Source organism: Ixodes scapularis, unplaced genomic scaffold (genome assembly GCF_016920785.2).
Source record: "Ixodes scapularis isolate PalLabHiFi unplaced genomic scaffold, ASM1692078v2 PGA_scaffold4__175_contigs__length_147842914, whole genome shotgun sequence".
NCBI lineage: Eukaryota > Metazoa > Arthropoda > Arachnida > Ixodida > Ixodidae > Ixodes > Ixodes scapularis.
Genome location: NW_024609879.1, coordinates 36,382,658 through 36,404,780, shown reverse-complemented (window position 1 = coordinate 36,404,780; position 22,123 = coordinate 36,382,658). Strand labels below are relative to the sequence as shown.

Genomic DNA, 22,123 nt, shown 5'->3' with positions numbered 1-22,123 from the left:
TTTGTTTTCTTCGTGAGCTTGAGACCCCGAGCCCACGCTTTTTTCAACTCCGAGATCCATCTAGTCCTTGCCGTCTGCTCGAAGGTGACTCCAAGGATTCTGATACGTAGCTGTTTGCCGCCAATTTCTTGTCCATTCACTTCTAGCCGTACTGAGCTTGATATACCTTTACTGCGGTTCCTAGGGCGAGCGACCATCATATATTGCGTTTTCTCTGATGACGCTTTCGTCCCCACCCTTGCCAGGTAGAAGGCTACTTCATCATTACCCCGCTTCATCGTGCTCTCCTGTTCCCCCAGATCCCACCTTTCGCCTTCTGTGCAATCTAATCCTTGTCTTGGCTCCCGGCTTGATGAGAAGTGTAAAACCCGCAGTTTGCATTGCGTGTTTAGTTTGACGGCCTTTTCTCGTGCTCTTAGAGTACCCCAATCTTTGTGTCGAGCGTTGAAGTCCCCGGTTATGACAACCGGGTCCCCTTCGACTAGATTGACAAGTTCGCCTATTCACGGTGTTGCTTCCTTTTCATCTTTCGTTGACGTTTCTGGCCTTATATAGACGGAGACTGAAGTCATCCTCTTCCGTATGTGACTCAGCTTTACGGCTACCACGTCTTGGTTGCCAGTGCGAAGTGACGCCGTGTTGAACTGGGCCTGTTTGTATGTGCCGCAGGACTGGTACTGTTGCCCAGCCTTTCTTTGTCTCTGGGTTCCTCTCGCTCGGTCTTGGGGTTGTTCCTCTGGTCGGGTTCATATAGAAGCTATAGCAGGGGAACGTTAGGTTGGGGGTTCGTGTTTCTTGAAGAATGTGTACATCTGGCGGTGGCTGTCTTTCGAATCTCAACCGCAGCTCTGTACTTTTGGTTCAAAACGTGCACCAATTCTATGAATCAATGCGGATCTGTTCCGTGTTGGGCTGTCTTGCACTACTATGGGGATTACTTCCAATGTTGCAGCAATGCCACCTCCTTCTTGATAACCGATTCTATTGGAAAATGCGGATCTGTTCCGTGTTGGCTTGTCTTGTACTGCTATGAGGGTTACTTCTCATGTCGCAGCAATGCCAGCTCCTTCTTGATCTCTCCGATGGCTTCAAGGATCATCTAGAAGCCGATGTGTACGTCCATTATGAGCTTATTCATCTCTTTTCGGTGTTAAAGTCTGATGCCTGCTGGCTTGATTGTTGTCGTTGGGAAGTTTTTGCCCATTCCGGTATCCATGTGAGAAGCTCATCTTGATCGTTTTTCCCCGATGCCTTGCGTCGCTCCGTGATGCTCTTGGCTGCTGCAGCGCAGCTTTGTTTGCGCTGCGCCGGAGGTTTTGGGTGTCGTCTTCTTTTTGTCTGGAATTCTTTTTAGATAGTCGTTACTAGCGGCCAGATTTAGGTGGTCGCAGTTACGACATTTGGGTTCCCGGTGGCACCCGCCCATTCCTTCGTCGTGTACGTTCCCGCACTGACTGCACATCTGTTCCTTGCGAGGGCAGAAATCCGCCTTTCCGAGCTCGTGGCAACTAAAGTACACGATTGGGCGCGGGCGGTATTCTTTCACGCTCAAGATTGCTTGGCAGACGATGACCTTCTTGGGCAGTTTCTTACCTTCGAAAGAAACTAACATCGCACTTGTGCCTTTACCAATGAGTCGGGCAGCAATAATCCTTGTTTTGTCACTTTTCAAGTCTGTGAGCAGCATCAATGGTGCCTCTTCACTGTCGTCCCCCGGGAAGTATATAACACCGCGGACCTGGTTCATCTCCATGTTTTGTAGGGGCCAACTGTATAATGCTTGCCGTGCTTCTCTATTGTCTTAAGCAGTAGCAGCTTTACTGCCGTAACTTCTTCGTTCGCAGTGAGCGTAATAATGTTGGTCTTTGTCTGACACTGCATTTGGAAATCATCTTGGCTTTCAATTCCTGCTGTTTCCACGACTTGCCTGATGTCCCTGGTTTTGGAGCCATTTACTGCTTCCTCACACACCGGCTTAAGGGCCATGGCCTTGGTAGTTTTACTCTCTGGCCTCTCGCTCATGGACATCGCAGCGGCTTTCTTCTCTTGTTCTTCGATTCACGTCTGCGAGCGTTTACGGCGACGCCTGTTCTGGACCTTTGTCCTCGAGTTTTCCTCCATATTGTTCACCAAGGGAGCGGCTTCAGTCCCGTTAGGTTTAGCATTCTGGCTCTTTAGCGGGATCTTTGGCAATTGTGCTGCTTGAGCTAGCGTGGAATATTCTTGTCCAAGGCTTGAGCTCACCTTTTCTGCTGCGGCTTGTTGCGCGCCTTTTCCTTGCTGTGCGGAAGCGAGGCAGGTGAGGAAGCTTAATATGAGCCTTCGGAAATCGTCCCTCGCAACTCCAATTTCGTTCAATTTGCCGAGGGTTTTGTGGTCCAATAAAATTTGAATGGCTACCGTCGATGGGCCCTCCGTGGTCGTGGTTCTCCCTGTAGCGGCTGCCTCAGCTTTCGTGCTTCGTACTCCAGACGCTAGGCTTAGCAAGGTATGCATATTCTCGGATTCCAGATTCACCAAACTGAACTCTCATGAATTCAAAATTGACGGTGGGAGTGTGACGGATGGTCCCCCTTCTTCCATGAAGCACTTTACCGGGACGTGATTTTTTTTTTTTTTTTTGAACTTGGCGTTATAAATATGTGTCAGCGAACCTAGGAAAAACACCTCCGTTAGGACAAGCGGTTCGTCGTCCCTCGAATAATTCTAAGAGGTATTAACTGATAATACAAAAATGAAAACGTTCATAAATCTCTGTATTTTGAAATTGTAGTGCAACTCTTGAGGAGGACGAGGAGAGGGTATGCCCCTCCTCCTCCTCCAAACAATTCAGATTGGTGTTGAAATCACGCGACCTCAATTTTCCCGCTAAATCTAGCGGAGAAACTGAATTTTTTCATGGTTGACGCGACGAAAAATTGTGTGACATCAGTCACGTGATCTCAACACCAATTCAAACTCCCGCTAAATTTAGCGGTGCGGTTACACAGACGCCGACGGCGACACTGACGCCACGAAACTCAGAAACGGGCGCGTAAGAGCTGCGCTGTCAAAAAATTAGACATTTACAAATCTCTATAATGCAAAAATAGAGCGCAGCTCTTGAGGAGGAGGACGGGAGTGTAGGGAGGGGAGGGTATGCCCCTCCTCCTTTCCTTCACCTCCTCCCCTCCTCATCTCCTAATCCCGTCCTCCTCCTCTCCTTCTTTTCTCCTCCTCCTCCCCTCCTCCCCTCCTTCTCCACCTCCCATCCTCGTCCTCCTTTCATCCCCCATTTCCTCTCCTCCTCCTCCCCTAATACCTTCCTCCTCCTCCTCCTCTGCTCCCACACTTTCGCCACAAAATTTAGCTGAAAATTGATGCCACGTTACCTCAACACCAATTGAGTTCCCCGCTATATTAAGCGGGGAAAATGACACCACATGACTTGGTGTCACGTCGCCTATGAACAAATGAAGTTTCTCTCCTGGATTTAGCGGGAAACTGACGTCACGTGACCTCAACAGCAATTCAGTTCCCCACTAAATTTAGCGGGGTATTAAACTCGTGTTGAGGTCGCGTGACGTCAACTTTCCCTCTAAATTTATCGCGGTAACGCCGACACCTACGGCGACGGCGTCGCCGCGAAACGCGGAAACGGGCGCTTCATAGCTGCGCTTTGAAATTGTTACATCGCCCATTTAAGGCTCATCATCTTAATTGAGTCATTTTTGTCTCCTATTAGCGGCGAGATGTTTCGGTGGCGCCCTCGTTCGGTTACCTTTCGTGACGTCATTACCTTCTGAACAACAAGTTCGATGGTGTTTGTAATGGGCATGGGGGAAGCCTGAAATCCTAACGCTCTCAAAGCAACACTGCCAACACCGTCAAAATTGAAGTTCTCACATTCCTCTTATTTCCGTCGATGAGAAATCCTTTGCTGACGTCATTGTCGGCATTCGGCCAATCCTAACAGGCCGAGCACAGCGACGCTTTCGATCGCTCACGTCGCCAATAGCACCTCATCTCACGCGCAGCCAGAGCCTGGCGAAAGGCAAGGCACGCGTTCTAGAAGCGGTGCCCACTGGGTGACGTAATCCTGACCTGCCCACAGAAGGGTGTGTCAGCGCGCGCCTTGTATTACAACCCGCGGCAGCAGCGTTTCGTTACTCGACTGCGTGGCGCTCTGTAAAGGTCCTTTTGATGCAACGAGCTTGAGTAAACTTAGAGCGGTAAACCAGCGGCCAAAAATGCCCCCCCCCCCCCCCCGCCCGGTTGCCGCCATCTTGCCTGTTTGCCACAGTAGTGATCGCGTGACGTTAAGATGGTTACGCCCAGAGGTAGGCCAGATCAGATTGGCCAGATCGCGGTCAGTAGATGGGCCACTCTGGGGCTGCGTTCGAATCTTACTCGAATGGCCCCGAGTTATTCCGGCGGACCAAGTCACGTCACAAGACAGATGCAGCAACGTTGGACGCGGGAAGGTTTTCGAACGCAACGGGTACGACAACTTTACCCAGGAGTGAGATAGAAGCGGCGTTCGATTTACTTGCACCGGCCAACGCCTTCTCTATTTTTAGATGCCTGGCAGGTCGCTCGCTTAACAATAGGAGCCCCGGACGCCTTGGTTCTCGCGTTTACCGCTACGTGGTGCTCCCTCCCGCCACTCCGAAAATGTGCGCGACGGCCGGGCCGGCCGCGCGCTCGCCCGCTTTCATTGCTCATGTCGACGTCCGTTCTCACAATTTAAGAGGGATTTCTATCTCGCTAATTGGCCGAGTGGAACTTCTTTAATATACGATGATCTGTAGTAAACTTACCTTGACTCCCCAATCATTATCGTGAGAGAGAGACTCCCCTTAATAAATTTCATTTTTGGGGGGGGGTTTGCAGATACAAGTGTAAGCTGTAAGCCGCCGTAGAGCGGCAGCCGTAGCTGCCGAGAAGGAAAGTAAACATTTTAACACAGCACTAAATTACTAGGAACAAACTTTTACACAGGGTCAAAGGTGTTGCTTCAAGCTTAACTATTTCTTTTGTACAAAGCATGATAATGTAAGGGAATGAAATTGTTATCACCACTGAAATATAGTATTATTGAATGGAAATGTTTATTTACAACATACACAAGGAACTAGTTATATCTTCTGCACAATATTTACATGCACCTACAATTTCTGCAATTTACGCGACAGTGGGTTCTTCCCGTACAGCTTCACGATGGAGTTCTTGTCCGTGACATTCAGCGCATGATTGCTGAGCAGTGGTTTAATGAACTTTCGGCACAAGAGCTCCAGGAACACCTTCCTATGGCCTGCGTCTCGGTTTCTACACACTAAGATGGAGATGTCCATGAGAACACTAACAGCATGTTTCACGCTGGTTTCCAGTGGCTTTTCAATGGCCTTCCTGTGAAATAGCATGAAATCTCTTGAGGCCCATCAGCAGAGAAACCAGCTCTTTCGTGAGGTATTTCAGTCCCCCCCGTCCTGATACGCGATAAGTCCGTCCACAGGCGCGTTCCCCTTCGCCTTCTCCACAAGTTCGGCAGGGTCCTGGCAGTTCATCTTTTCTGTCATCACGCGAGCCAGGTAGCCTCCAAAAAAGGCAATGGCTGCAACCTCGGGGTTGGGCAGCGACTGACCTGGTGTCCAGCACATTTCTCGCAGCCTTTGCTCTGCTGCCGGTACGAAAAATCCCTTGCTCGGATGGCTGTCATATACGGTCTTGTCGCTGGAGGCTCCTGAGATGCTGCAGAATGATGCTGAGCAGTTAACGTTGCTTTCCGCGGATGAGGAAACAATGCCCGTCTTCAACATCTTTTCTAGCCCACAGAGCAAACTCTTCATGTCCATTGCATCGTTGCAGCCTGCCGTCCTTCGAAGGAAACCAAACAGAGCCTCGATGGGGTCACTCGAAAATTTGCGAGTCAGCACGAAGTTAAACTTCTTTTTGTTAAGAAAACGAATGCACTCGACAATGGAGCGTGTTGTCAGGATCAGTGCATGATCGGTCTCTTTGCTCAAGAAGTTGTCAGGATGACTGTTACTCTTCAACTTAGTAAGGTAGTCGAGAAACGTGGTTTCAAGCCAGATCAACCTCGCATCATCGATGTCACTGAAATGGCGAGTGTCCGGGTCATTCTTGTGGATGTGTTGTTGGCTGTTGCTCACGTCCATGACTGCAAACCACTTGTGCATCATCAGCACGAAATCCACAGTTGGACGAACCGATGCAAGAGCAGATCACACGTGTGACCAGCTTGGTCCTTCATGTATTGCAAGGCAGCTGTCACAGGCGGGGAGAAGATCTGCACAGCAGGCCTCACGCTCATTTTTTCTATGTTTGAAGGATATAAGTGCTTTCGTGTGAGAAACCACACGAAAAACGACTTGCGTATACTACTCTTATAAGATCGAAATTAGAATACGCCTCATCTATATGGTCTCCATGGCAGTCCTACCTTGCAAATAATGTAGAATCCGTCCAAAAGAGAGCCCTTCGTTTTATTTATAACAACTACTCACCATATACCAGCATATCAGGATTACGCCAATCAGCTAACCTTCATTCATTTTCCCTTCGCCGCCGAGTATCACGGCTTTCTCTCCTCCATCGAATTTTCTATCACAATAGCCACCTCAAAGAATCACTGCTATCACCTCCCCATCGTATTTTCCCGCGTCTAGATCACCTATGTAAATTACGTCCAATTCGATCATCAACTGTTTCTCACCAGACCTCCACACTACCATTGGCCATCGAGGATTGGAATTCACTACCTCATAACATCGTTTGTATTAATGATACTACTAAATTTGTTGAAGCCATTACCCTCTCTTTATCTAACCTACCTAGCTAGCTTACAGTGTTATAATTGTGTTTACTGTTCTATTTGTTTTTGTTCTATTGCCACCCCCTTGTATAATGCCCCACGGGCCCTCAGGGAAAATAAATGATGAATGATGAAACCTGATCGGCTTTACCGTGGATCCTTGCTGCATCTTTCACAGTTCTTTCAAAGGTGCGGCTGATATCTCCTTTTGCCCGCCCATGCTCTTCGCAAAAAACTACGACCTCACATTTTTTATAATATGACACTGGTCGAAAGCAAGGAAAATGATCCTTGAAGAATCAGCTGGATGCGGAGCAGATGTTGCCGCCTGCCCTTTGCAAAGAATGTCCATGGCAGCAACATTTATTTTGTGATTGTCCGTTACCAGTCGAACTATCTCAAAACCAAGTTCTTCGGTCTTTTTGATGACGTGAACAATGGTCTCCGCAAGTTCTGTCCCGTGCAGGCCTTCGTAAAAAAATACCCGACGGTTATCTTGAAGCGTGCTACCAAACCACAGAGCAGAAAGCAAAGCAATGAGTTTGCTAGTATGCTGTTGTTCTCAGCTTGCGTCAGGTGGTCTAAATCCAGGCTCATGTTGACGTCACCAACAAGTCTCGCTGTTTGTTGTACTCCAGTTTTTGCTTGATGTGCATCTCGTCAACCACCAAGCTGCACAGTCTTGACTGAGGTGCGACTAGGCTTTGAAGCTCCGTCTCCAGTGTACATCGAACCAAAGAGCTGAAGCCGACTTCGCCAGATGCGATCCCAATGTATTTCTGCAAGGTGTTCCGGCACGGTAGACGGAGCAGCTGTTCACACCGGATGTGCTCGGATGTTTTTGTTGACATGCTCCCGAAAATAATGCAATATCGCACAGTTGTCTCAGACCATGTCGGTCGTTTGCTGTCGTAGTTGGTTATCTGGTCAAGAAGGAACACAGCCCAGACATTCTTTTGTTCGGCACCGGCAACAACGTCCAGGAAAGTACTGACATTGCAGTCTTCTTTCAGCTTTCGTAGCTCCTCCTTATATCTGTCCACTGTTTCCTTCAGTCTTGAGATCTATAGTCGAAGCGCTTGCTCCTTAGCACTCCCTTTCCTACGTTCCACGAAACCGCTTGCACTGGTCCTGGTCTTCTCTGTCTGTGTTGCAAACGCTCGTTTCGCAAATGATCGCGCGCCAATCATTGCACTGCTGTTGCTACTAGGTGCTGCAGTACGCTTCGGGATCGATTCGTCTCCGCCAGCGATGTGACTTACAGGTGTTGGACTCATGCTTGCTTTGCTGCTGGTGGGGGCTGGACTAACGCAGGCCGATATGACGGTTAGTTGCACATGTTCGTCGCAAACAGAAGCTCTGACAGACTCCACAGTGCAGTCGACGAGGTGCACGTCACCTGTGTCTGCAGTTGTTTTTCACATTTTCTTCACAGTCCTGTTCTTGTCATCACCGGGCTGCAGTGCGCGCTTGCGACTACGTTTATCTCGACGTTGTTTTGGAGGCGCAGAACACATGTAGGATGGATAGCCCGCAAACACGCTGGGCACCGCTCCTTTCTTCAGCTGGCGAATTTTAGTGTTCTTCTTGAAGTCTGAAGACACAAAATGCTTGCTGCAGACGACGGAGTAGTTCGATGTGGTGTTCGGCTCCCAGTCCTTCCGTGATATCAGCTTGATCCACTTTTGTCGCAACACGACGTCAGTCGGAACCTCGTGAAACGAAACGGTGGGTTCTTCCTTTCTTGCACTTGACGTGCACAGCGGCACACAACAGTACCGCATGATGAAAGCGATTCACTGCAAACACGGAGGGAAACAGAAATAGATCACGCGACGGTGGTAGTGAGGTCGACACTAGAAAGGATCTGCACCGTTGACGTAACTCGTCGCGATGCTGCCAGCCACCATCACGCGTACCCAAACTAAGCGCACCGCGTGCGTAGTTGTGTGGTCAGCTGCCAGCGCCGCGAGCGGCAATCTCTAGCGAAGTGGAAAGGGTAAAGGGAAAGGGTCCGATCGGGCGGAAAGCGCTCGTCTGACAGGCATCTAAAATAGAGGAGGCGTTGCACCGGCGCAGGTTGTCTGCGCCGGTGCAGAAAAGTGTAGTGCAGTCTACTTCCGGTATATGTATTGAGATATGACCAGAAGTACACCGCCCCACACTTTTCTGCACCGGTGCAGGCAGCAGGAGGGGGAAGTAAATCGAACGCTGCTTCTATCTCACTCCTGGGTGAAGTTCTCGTACCCGTTGAGTTCAAAAACTCACCCGCGTCCAGCATTGCTGTATCTGTCTTGTCACGTGACGTGATCCGCCGGACGAACTCGGCTTCATTCGACTAAGATTGGAACGCAGCCCCAGAGTGCCCATCTGCTGACCGCGATCTGGCCAATCTTATCTGGCCCACCTTTGGGCGCAGCCATCTTAACGTCACGTGATCACTAATGTGGCAATTAGGCAAGATGGCGGCAACCAAGGGGGTGCCATTTCCGCTCCAGGCAGTGGGTTCCGGTTTACCGCTCTGAGGTAAGACTCAAGCTCGTTGTTTTTATCCATTGCCTACCCTCATATCAATAGGCCTATTGCAGTTCTACCCCTGTGACCTAGCGCGCGCCCGATGAATTTTGGGTACGACGTTCTGTATCCTGGCTGCTCTCGCTTCGCATCGCCTTACCTCGACATTGACGTCTTTTCTGTCTTCCTTTTCAAAGTGGTTGCTTTAAGGAACTAAGCGCGCCGGCCACGCACATGCCCATTGGCCCAAGCGTTTCTAGGATGCCTTGAAGTGCTGAGTAATGGCGCCATCTAGTGGATGGCGCGAAACTATATCGGCCGCATCTGGGGCTAGCGTCCCCAGTAGTCGCGCTCCAGTTGACGTGGTCGTAAGTATAGTGAAGGTCGCGGCTCCTACACTCGCACTAGCTCGCACTAACGGTGAAACTGAGTATAGGATGTGCCGAGTAATGCCACAGTTAATCTAGTGACGCGACTTCCACTATGCGCCGGGCAACTCATACCCGGTCATCCGTTACTTTGTGGTACCGATCCGAACTCGAAAAAGCGACTGTAACGTCAAACGGGCGATTTTCATCTTTCGCGAACGTTCCCACCATCAACAGCTTTGGCCAATTAGAATGCGCGGTTTCCGGGGGATGGTGGGGCGGGGAGGTAGTAGCACCGGAAGTGGAACGTTCGCGTTTATGACCAAGATATTACTCCTAAACACGAAAACTCTCTGACGGCTGAAAATGCAGTCGCGCACATCTTTGCCCCGCGCTCGATTGAGGGAGATGTAAAACATCCAGTCTACTGATCCTGTGTAATCACTGTGTTCTGAGGAAAAAGAAAGCTGTACAAGGTCTTCCCTTATTTTTAATCTTCTTGTTAATGGGCGGGCAGATTTTGAATAGCACCCTCTCATAGTTGCTACTCGTAAAGTCAGGACTCCACTTCGCATTAAATTTTAACACAGCTTATTCTACGATTGGGTGGAGTGAATAAAGCATAGCCAAATGTGCGTCGTTACGGCGGTCATCGCACTTGTGCGCCTGCTATCCCCGGCTAAAGCAATCACGCGCAGGGAATGTGGCGTGACCACGCGCTTTTTTGTTGGGCATGATTGGCTTGGCCCTTTATAGTCAAACGCTATAAAGGGCAAAACACCAAACGAAAGACAACGAGCGAATTGACGGTGCACTGATGGCGCCGCTTTGATTGGCTCGATTTAATCGTAGCGTTGGCTGCAACCGGACCTAATGCGAAACATGTAAACAATTGGACTTGACGCTAAGACAACTTTGATGGCGTATCAAAAAAAAATCACGGTGATAGCTTAAAATCATAGCGTCCTTAAACTAGCACTGGCTAAATTAATGGCAAGATGCTACCTTTCTTCTCGTGGAGGAAGGTAGAATTAAACCTGCAGTAGACATCATAGTGAGCTTTTACACAATAATAGAAGGCCGACACGACAACAGCTGCACTTTTGGCCCCAAACATCGCCGACGGCTCTGCGACTTTATTTTCGCGGCCTGAATATCCATGCGAATTCGGCGAAGTGTGGCTTCGGGATTGTTACGCGGACTCTAGATTTAGCGAGAGGGCGGTGTGCTACAACCTTGTTGCCGTAGCATAACATTAGTGTGGGATTTGTTTCCTTGATATTATAAAAATTACGTACTTCGAGAACATTATGGGCTCGCAATAATTCGGTCGGTTGCAGTATTATTTCTGCGCTTACTTATGGTATGATTTGGCGTTCTAAACCAGAGCTCGGTCCCCTGGGATAGAACCCACGATCTTGGTGTTGCATTTCTCGGCACAAGTCCAGCCAACACTACTTAATATAATTGATGCCTGCCAACATCATTTTCTTCCTCCTTGAAGCCTTCATCGCGGTTGGATGGCTTCAAATCAGCAATTGGACCCATGCCCGATACTGAACATCTTTCGACGCTTTGGCCAATACCCGAACGCTGATTGTGCATGAGCCATAATTCATAGATGAAGAAAGAATAAAACAATTAAAACAGGGACAACACAACCACATCTATGAAAGATGTGGTTGTGTTGTCCCTGTTTTAATTGTTTTATTCTTTCTTCATCCATGACCAAAACCAACACGCTCTTCTCCCAAGCATAATTCATGTGCCAGGATTGTAAACCAGCCGTAGTCCGTTTTTCACGATCCCAAATCCAGTATTCACGCATGGTTCATGCCCAGTCTTTTAGCCTTATTTAGATATCGTCACGATTCTGTAATTTGTACGCATACGTCAATGCTGCGATTTTCATGACTGTATTATCAGGAAGTGGGAAGGAGATACGCAAATAAGTCAGCTTTTATTATTCAAGCTACAACGCGTCAGTGGCGTTGAGTGCGAGTGCATATGAAGCACGGTAATGCCAGCTAGCTAGTGTAAATTGAGAAATATTCTAACTCAATACCCTTGCCTAGCCCCTCAAGTCATAACAAAAGACCAATCTCACGAAGCGTTCAGCGCATGATGACGCTGTCATAACTTTAGTCCACAGCATGAAAGCTGCGGTGCACAAGTCGGCTTATGCCGACTTGTGCTCTGCATGCGTACAGCTGCATTTTGATTGCTGTATCTACAGAAATGCTACAGTTCCTTCGATGCACTCCGGCAGCGCTGGCGTTGCCAAACTGGCTTGTGAGGGCCGTCCATTCGGAAACAAATTGTACACGTTTGTACTGTAGCAAAACAGTTGTTCTCGTTGTCTTGATTTCGTTTTCAGCATTCAGCACGATGCTGTTTGTGCTCTACATATCTGGAACATCCGACGCGGAGCACAGAACTTTGAAGGAAACGGTCCTTGTCAGCCTTCTGACCTGCTGTCCTGAACCCATGTTTGTGTCCGACTTGAAGGTCCTCTCCACAGGTACCTATTTTCTTACTCTACTTTGCTGCAGTGGTGTATCCAGTAATTTTGTTTAGGGGAGGAGGAGGGGGGTTGAAGTGGCTTGGACGTCCATGACTTTGCGTGTGGAGAGGGGGGGGGAAAGAATGGCAAAATGCATGTGTATGTTATAGAGTGGGTTGAATTTTGAATGAGCTGAAGCCCTAGAAGTCTCCGTCCTGGTTACGTTACTGCTCTAATGAAGTCTTCACTGCAAAACTGAACAAGGACGCGTCAGCTAATCGGAGTTCTGAGAAGTTTAGAGTAGGGCATTTTCAAATGAAGACGATACTATAGACTCCAGCCCGAGTTCCATGTCCTCCACCATGATTTGCTGGCGTGTGCGAGCTGAAGGTGCACGAGACACAGAAGCGTTGTAGAGAGTAGGCAGTATGGCAGTGTAAGCGGGACAAGTCATGCTCCTTCCTGCCGTACTCACAGTGCGTGTAACTATACATCATTCCAATGATTACAAATCCTCAGCCCTGCGTGCGGTCTGCTCAGTCCAGCATTCGAGTGTTCATGGATCCGAAAAGCGAGCAAACCACAGGCCACAGGCGCGAACACTTAAAATTGAACCTGCCAAGAGTCTTTCGTTTCTCCAAAGATAGACCAACGCCCTATTCACTAACGAGCCCACACAAGGTGTGGTCCAACGCACAGTTCCCCGCACGATGTATGTGCACTGTGCGTGCGCAGAAACAAGATTCGCGTGAAGTGGAGCGTTTTCGCAAGTTCACTGCCCATTGCTACACCACCGCAGCGGCATAATGTCAGAGCCACGCGTTGATGCATAGACCCTTTCATGGCTAATGCCACCAGGCGGCGCCCCAGTCTTTGACGCCCCAGAGAACATCCGGTTCACAAAAAAAGGAACAAAAGCCACCTCAACATCGCCGCTTGAAATGTTAATAAAACATTTAACCACCAATTCTCCAGGTGAACGCCAAAAAATAAAGAAGAAGCGCGAGATTGTAAATAATAAATAAAAAATATTTTATTGTATCTTTTTCCAACAAAGTACATATATAGGCCCACAAAAGCAGTGGTATGCTTGTCTCGGGGACCTAGGGTCCAACAGGTTCACATTTTTCGAATATTGTTGCGAACCAAATTGCCTCCTCCAAGACGTAAAATTATACAGCCGATGACCCTCGTTGAATTTCCAACCTTGTTGTGCGTGAATCATTTCTGCATTCTAGTGCGTCTGACATAAACAAGCTTGAAAGGCTTGGAAAGAGGGAGCGGTCGCAAGTCGCTGGGGACGCAAGCGACAGTTAAATTCAATGTTATTTATTTATTTTTTCAAAGTGCTGTTGTGGCTGCCCAGAAAAAAAAAAAGGTTCTCGAAGACAGCTTGAGGGTGTCTGAGAAACCATACAAGCAGTAGCAACGTTACATCGCAAAAAAAAAAAAAAATAGTAAAACTAGGAAAGAACGCAAATTTAGCATTTTTGTCGGAGATATGAAAAACAAGTGAGCAATATTACAAAACTTGCGTCAACATGGAACAAAAATAGACAATAAATGGCATATACATACAAGCACATAAGATTAAAAGAAAAGTTTGTAAAACCTTCGTTTCCCGTTTGTAAACAGAAGGATCTATACGGATAAAAATTACGGCAGTGGTAGAGCCGTATATACGGAGAGTTTAACCATTCATTGGGAAGCATACGACGCAAATGAGGAGGCGCCATTGGCCGAATGCGGCTGATCGTGTTCCAGGGCGTTTTCACAAATTCGAATGTGGCCAAGCAGAAGCCGGAAATAATACCCTGGCAGTGGTCTCGAGAAACAAACTTAATAACTGTGTCGGACTAACTCTCGAAGATTGAAAATAGGGTGGACGCGATGTTTCAATCATGGTCATCCAAAATCACGGTGGAAGTGCGCCAGTTGCAGCACGATAAACATAATACGTACACCTGGCGCCGAGGGCAGGCAATCTACCGTCCGAGCGGTCAAACGCTGTTCGAGGAAAACAGAGTTGAGTGGCACATTCGTTTCTTACATCTTTCTGCATGATCATAATCGAAACATCACGTGCACCTTATTTCCAACCGTAAAGGTTACTACATTTAAGTCTAACGCGCTTATTAAAACCAAGTACCTATGCTTAAAACTGTTTCCCGCTACCAGCCATAGGGGATTCTTTTCGGCTTCTGGTTGGCCAAAAGAGCATGTCAAGACCTCTTGCTGCGTCTGGCGCACGTCCTGGCTCTTCCCACGCCTTCCATTGACCAAACTCTCTTTATACACGGCTCTGGTAACAGGAGGAGACGAGATGGTGCTGGGAAGTCTTAGAACCGAGCTCTGCTTGAAATGATGAGTTGGTAGACGGAAAGCTCGCTGCCTCTGTCTCTACTTGCTCATCCAACGCACTTGGACGCCGAACGCCAGCGTCCAGCGTTTGGAGTTGGCGTTCAGACGTGTTCGGACACCGGTCAAGACGAAGGCATCTAGATTTGCGTCTACCTACACACAATTTCTTTCATATAAATCGGAGTTCGGACGTCCCCGCGCTCTCTCGTCTCCTTTTCTGTCCTCAGTTTTCACCCGCTTAGGTTTCTTGATTTTCTAGCAGAACAATTCTCTTCTTTCTGCACTTTCTATAGTTCTCGTCTTTACCTGCAAGGTGGAACTTGTTTCCGATCTTTAGAGTAGTTACTGCCTGCAGGGTCTACACTCCGTTCACACTTTAGCTGAAACTAGACACTGCGGCAGAAAGAACATGATGGCTTCCGCAGTGCTTTGGTGGCGCGTGCCTGCTCCTTCCCATTTGTGCTAGCAAGGGCAGAAAGCTCGTTCTGAAGCCGGAGCTTTTAGTCTCAGCTTAAGGGTGAAGGGAGTATAGCACTTGGAGTGCTTGTGACTACACTCACAGCAACAATTTTGTGTCATATTTAGTCAGAATGAGATCGACAGGAGTGGGGATTTAGTTGGCCCTCCTCTAGTGCCTGCTGTCCACCTTCAATAACCCTTCGGTGTGTTGTAAGCCTCGAGCAAGCACGCTCCCCCGAAGCACAGCGAGTGTCAGCAAGTACGCGCGATTTAAAAAGGATGTACTGCTGCCAATATCCTGTCAGTGCAGCATAAAAGTAGTTTGCAGAGGGTCTTGTTGCGTGGGCACCTTTTCGACAACTTCCTTTTGGATCGTGCAATTTTTCAATCCGAAGAGTGACTTACGCTCGACTTTTGTTATTTCATGCGAACTCCTCTTTTTCACAAGCCAAGTCCCACATTCTGGAGACGATCATCATGGGCGAACCTTTGGTCGGTGTGAGCGTGCTCTGGATGGTTTACCGCTTCATGGTTCTTGGAAACAACTTGCGCCTCCCAGGTGAGGCGTCGCGCATACTTCTACTCGGTTGAACATTTCTCAATGTGAGTATCCTTCACATATTCAAAGACAAAGACGACAATTGTGTTATATACTTTATTTTAAGGAAGAATCGAATCTTCAGGTATACGTATAAACTACGGCGCTAGAAACTCGTCTCCCACTGTTCTTTTTGGAGTCCTATTCCACCCATGCATTCAAAGTGCCGTATTGAAAACGACACTTCAGCCCTAATGTGTTAAGGGACCCTCTCAGCGCTTCAAACCATTCAGCCCAACAAAAACATCAGACGTTCAAATCCCTTCACCTGTTAAGATCCCTTCAGACGCTTCAGTCTTTCAGACACCCTCAGCCCTTTAACCCGTTAGATGTCAGAATGACTGTGAATCAAGGACCAAAAATGCAATTTAAAACGGTATCGAAAATTTATTTCAAGCATCAAGTTTTACATTCATGTTGCAAATCAAAAAGGCATAAATAATCAACGCTTACTCAAACACGGGCGCAAGCAGGTCTAGAAAGAAGTGATCGGACAAAAGAGGCCACCAAAGTTCTCAGTTGCAAAACAAAATAACATCTTTCGAAGTACTTATTATGCCGCTGGGTAAATACATGAAATGTACGGTAGTTCAATGAATAAAACCAGGCAGGTGCACCACACGCACACAAAATCACTGTCTGTAGCACGTTTAGCGAAGACGACGAACGCGCCACCAACATCCACCGCCATTGAGAAATCCTGAGTCCAGTCACGGTCTGGTCTTATGTTTGCGTCGCGGTTGCGTCTCCGGCGTCTTTTTCGGAAACCGGATGCTTCTGAAGCTGAACGGACGAAGAGGCGCCATAAACAAGGCACTGAATGACCTTCTTGGTCCGCATACACAGCTGCTTTAAAAGATATTTCGTACGCAGGGGACGGGAAGCCGACACTTAGCGTCCTCTCGTTTTTCCCCAATTTTCTGGCGCTCGTCTACGAAAAGAACAAGAAAAGAAACAGCGCGACCAGCTTCTGATGAGGGCTGTATTTCGACTGACAACAAACAAGTTATCTTCGTACAAACAGCAACAAAAAGGCACCTTTCCATTTTCTCAATGCACTATCTCTCCCTCGTGAGCAAGAACTGCGCGACCTTGGACTTCGGGAAAACGCCATTTCTGCCACTCTTTATTTAGTCCAGCCCATGAAAACACAAAGGGTATTTAGTAGGCTACGTTGTTGGGCCAGTTGGTTCATCTTAGCTAAACATTTAAAATAGCGCGAAAAAAAGACAAGGACAAGAAGTATACAGGACAAGCGCAAACTTTCAACTAGTTTTACTCAGGAAAAACAAGCATATAAATACACACGACAGGAAAAGCAGCACCACAATAGTCAGCTTTTATGTGGTGCTGCTATTCCTGTCGTGTGTATATATATGCTTGGTTTTCCTCAGTAAAACTAGTTTAAAGTTAGCGCTTGTCCTGTACACTTTTAGAGCGCAGCTCTTAGGGGCCCGTTTCCAGCCTGAGCGGCGTCGGCGTCGGCGTCGGCGTAACCGCGCCCCTCCCCCTCCTCCTCCTCCCTCTCCTCCTTCCCTCCTCCCTCATTATCTAGTATGGTCCGAGGGGGTCACGTGACCTTGGGGGGGGTCACATGACCCGTTTCCAGCCTGTGCGGCGTCGGCGTCGGCGTAACCGCGCCCCTCCCCCTCCTCCTCCTCCTCCCCTCCTCCTCCCCTCTTCCTCTCATTATCTAGTATGGTCCGAGGGGGTCACGTGACCTCAGGGGAGGGGGTCACATGACCCGTTTCCAGCCTGTGCGGCGTCGGCGTAACCGCGCCCCTCCCCCTCCTCCGCCTCCCCCTCCTCCTCCCCCTCCTCCTCCTCCCCCCCTCCTCCTCCTCGCCCCCAAGGTCATGTGACCCCCTCCCCCCGAGGTCACGTGACCCCCCCGGACCATACTAGAAGTGGAGGAGGAGGAGAAGGAGGGAGAGGAGGAGGAGAAGGAGAGAGAGGAAGAGGAGGGGGAGGGGCGCGGTTACGCCGACGCCGCGAGGGGGGAGGAGCTTGAAGGACGAGGAGGCGGTGAAGGAGAGGAAGGGGGTGGAGGAGGAGGAGGGGAGGAGGACTAGCAGGCATGATCACGAGGGAGGAGAAGGAATATACCCTCCCCTCAGTACCCTTCCCTCCTCCTCCTCAAGAGCTGCGCTCCAATTCGGCGTTACAGGAAGTTGTAAACGGCTTTCACTTTTTAGAGCGCAGCTCTTAGGGGCCCGTTCCCGGCTTGAGTGGCGTCGGCGTCGGCGTCGGCGTCGCCGTCGGCGTCGGCGTAACCGCAACCCTCGTAACCCTCGTGAGGGTTACGAGGGTTACGAGGGTTAATCTCATGAGGGTTACCCTTACGAGGATCACGAGGGCCACGAGGGTTACTCACCCTCGTAACCCTCACGAGGGTTACGAGGGTTAGTTACCCTCAAAAGGGTTACCTTCACGAGGGTTACCCTCACGAGGGTTACTAACCCTCGTAACCCTCGTGAGGGTTACGAGGGTTAGTTACTTTTAAAAGGCTTACCTTCACGAGGGTTACCCTCACGAGGGTTACTTACCCTCGTAACCCTCACGAGGGTTACGAGGGTTAGTTACCCTCAAAAGGGTTACCTTCACGAGGGTTACGCTCACGAGGGTCACGAGGGTTATGAGAGTTACCCTCACGAGGGTCACGAGAGTTACCCTCACGAGGGTCACGAGAGTTGCCCTCACGAGGGTTACTAGGGTTACCCTCACGAGGGTCACGATGGTTACCCAGGTCACGTGACCCCCCGTTGACGTCATAGCCACTGATGACGTCATCAGTGACGTCACTGATGACGTCATCAGTGACGTCACTGATGACGTCACCGGCATCCGCATCGTCATCGTCATCATCACTGACGACGTCATCAGTGACGTCACTGATGACGTCACCGGCATCCGCATCGTCATCATTATCATCACTGATGGCGTCATCAGTGACGTCACTGATGACGTCATCGGCATCGTCACGTGGCCCCAGGTCACGTGACCCCCCCCGACGTCACGTGACGCCCCAAGGTCACGTGACTCACACAAGGTCACGTGACGCCCCGCCCCCCGAGGTCACTTGACCCACCCCCCCAGTACCCTTCCCTCCTCCTCCTCAAGAGCTGCGCTCTAATTCGGCGTTACAGGGAGTTGTAAACGGCTTTCATTTTTTCTACCCTTGACCCTGTGTGTACAAAAAATACTAACGCCCTCTTCAAAGATTATGAATGTAAACAAATAATTTCGAGCGGTATTTTCTGAACGTATAAAAGTGTTGCATCGCCCCTTTAACTAGACGACACGCAACAAAATGCACAAAAGGTGACTCGAAGAAATTCTTTTCACTAGTCCACTTTCGCTTGCAACCATTTCACTAAGATACCTTGTTCCCGAACCCTACAGACTTCAACACTCGTAAATTATACAGGCTGAAATGACGAAGTAACTGAGAGACACCAATGGCGCCACCCCGAAACGAAACATTGAAATGGCAAGAAGAGATGAGATGGCAATTCCACTTGGTAAAGGTAGCACAAAGTCAAGGGAGGAAGGGCGTAAAGATAGCATAGAGCGGTACTTAATACTGCCGTTTATTACTGTGAGAGAAAGACAAAGAAGTACTGATATTTCAAAGAGAGACACACGAACAAAAACATGATAAATTGTCCGTGAAAGAGGGAGCGGAAGAGAAAAAGAAATGACTGTAAAGAAGAACGACAATAAAACATAGGATCAAAAAGGGGTAAGATCTAAGCTTGATGGCTAACCAAGGGTGCCTCCATGTGCGCTTTGCTTAGGGTGGAGACATCTAGCCATTTTGTCCCACACTTTTATTTTTATTTTTTGTTCAGAATCGTGTGAAAGAGCGTGCCGCTGCACGAGTTTGTGGCGCTGACTGTGCTATCGCTATCGATCGCCACGGTACCGCCGCGTGAAGCCAGCAACAGCTGACGCCATTTTACGAACGCAGTCTGTGATCCAGCACCCGCAGAGGCGGTTGATCTGACATACCGCGTTCGGCTTTGGCTAGCGGACGGCGTTCGTAAAATGGCGTCAGCTGTTGCTGGCCTCACGCGGCGGTACCGTGCGTGCTTCCATTCATTCGGCGTTCGTTGCCGTGGTGACGGCAAGGAACGCAGACGAACTTTATGTTGCGGAAGAACGCTGCGGCGCAGCGATACCAGTGCGTTCTAAGGCCCTTCCCGCATGCTTTTCAATGGGCGGAAGGCGAGCAAAAAGAGTTCGAAATAAGGACCTGACGCAGAAGGCTGCATTTCTCCAGCGCCTCATAATTTCTCGAGCCTTACACAAAAAACATGTTTTTGGCCATCCCGCGTCCTGTTTTTTTTTTTTTTTTATTCGTAACATCGGTCTAAAGTATCAAGCTGCCGAAGGAAACGTCGGGGACATCCTCTTCTGAGACAACCAGGCGCGCCTAGCTGGGCTTTGCTTGTGGGCGAAGTCGAGGGAATCGCAGGCCAGTTTTGCGGATCAATGCCTCTTCTTTCGCCGCCTGAACTCGTGATGCGTGCAAACATCCCAAAGGCAAATCTTGAGAGTGCCAAAATAGCCAACTTTTAGCTTTGGATCGCAGATTAAAGTGGATTTTGGATTGTAAAACCGGGTTGCTATACACAAGTCTCAAAAGATCACGCATGGTCACCGAGAAACTACCAACCGCCTCTTGCCAACCGCCAACCGCCTCTGGGTGTCTCAACGGTGCCGCTCGCGAACCGCATCCACAACCGCTTCGCAAACGCGGATCCGCTTCCTCTGTGACTGCCACATTAGGCGCCCGTTTCGGGATTGAGCGGCCTCGCCGTCGGCGTCGGCGAAAGTGCGCGTTGCAATATGAGACGTCGTAGTTTCCCCGCTCAACTTAGCGGGGAAACTGAATTGGTATTGAATTCAGGTGACGTCAATTTCACCGCTAAATATAGCGCGGAAACTTAACCCGCCATATTTATCAAAAATATTTCAGCTGAATTCCCTGCTAAATTTAGCGGATTAAATTTCGCTAAATTTCCCCTGTAGACATAGCGGGAAAATTTCCTCGCTACATTTGGCGGGAAATATAGCGAAGATTTCCCGCTGAATGGGAGGGGAGGAGGAGGGGAGGGTACGGAGGGGGAGGAGGGGCATATGTTCCCCTTCGTACCCTATCCTTCTCCTCCTCAAGAGCCGCGCTCTAATTTCGCATTACGGAGATTTGCAAATGCCGTTCATTTTTAGAGCGCAGCTCTTAGGGGCCCGTTTCCGGCTTGAGCGGCGTCGCCGTCGCCGTCGGCGTTGCCGTCGGCGTAACCGCGCGGTGCATCATGGGAAATGTCCCATAATGCACCGCGCGAGCCCCCCACCGGGGTCACGTGACCTCGTGGGGGGGCACGTGACCCCCCCGAGGTCACGTGCTCCCCGAAGTCACGTGACCCCCCGAGGTCACGTGACCCCCGCCGATGTCGCGTGACCCCCCGATGACGTTGTGGGCATTGGCATACATTGACCGCCCACAGATGAAAAAGAAGAAAGGGAGAAGGAAGGAGCTCGGGACACGAGAGATCAACGGGCTCTCAAGCCGCGCGCTCGACCGTTCCGGCAAGCAGTGAACATCACCGACCCGTTTATCCTTGTAAATAATGTACATAAATATGTAGTGCCAAGACTTTGGTTCCTACATATTTGGTGACCCGGTTACTCCACCATCCCTGACCGTCTTCATCGAAACCAGCCTCACCATGACCACCAATCAAGAGGACGGAAATATCGCGGCGGTTCGTCTTCGCCTTCCTCAGTTCTGGCCATCTGATCCTCTCTTGTGGTTCGCCCAAGTGGAAGCGCAATTCGCCACAGCAAAAATCACCGGACAACTTACGAAATTCCACCACATCATCGCAGTTTTGTCACCGGAAATTGCGACAGAGGTGCGGGACCTCATCCTCGCTCCACCACCCCAGAACCCTTATGATACCCTAAAAGCTGAGCTGGTGAGGCGAACATCCATTTCTGAGCAACGACGGCTCCAACAGTTGCTGACGTCCGAAGAACTTGGTGACAGGACACCGTCCCAAATGCTTCGCCGCCTCCAGCAACTACTCGGAGACTCTCCGACCACTTTTGATCCCTCGCTTCTGAAGGAATTGTTCCTCCAACGTTTGCCGGCGAACGTCAGAATGGTGCTCGCACCAACAGCGAATATTTCCATCGACGCCTTAGCTCAGCTGGCGGACAGAGTCGCCGAAGTGGCCTCCCCTAACATCTCTATGGTTGCTTCAAGTTCCCACAAATCAGCAACCGACGCTTCAACACATGACGTTCCACAATCTACTGCTATGGAGGACATGCGGCAGCAGATCAACCGCCTGGCGTTGCAAGTGAACGCACTCGTAACAGGGGCTGAGTCCAGATCACGACATGAGTCAAGATCCCCCTCAAGACGACGATCTTCAAATCCAGCATCACGAGCTGGTTCCCCTCCGCCAGGAATCTGCTGGTACCCCTGGAAATTTGGC

The 22,123-nt window shown here is 49.5% G+C and overlaps 1 protein-coding gene and 1 pseudogene across 1 annotated transcript in view; one reads left to right on the top strand and one right to left on the bottom strand.

Moving 5' to 3' along the window:
- Positions 1–22,123, top strand: part of LOC120848301 (sodium/hydrogen exchanger 10-like) — a 175,367-nt gene that overhangs the window by 4,803 nt on the left and 148,441 nt on the right. Inside the window, exons 2-3 of the mRNA XM_040504496.1 lie at positions 12,074–12,217; positions 15,468–15,578. Of these exons, the coding sequence (XP_040360430.1) occupies positions 12,074–12,217; positions 15,468–15,578 (255 nt within the window). The remainder of the gene's footprint in view (positions 1–12,073; positions 12,218–15,467; positions 15,579–22,123) is intronic.
- LOC120848277 lies at positions 5,148–8,598 on the bottom strand (annotated as a pseudogene).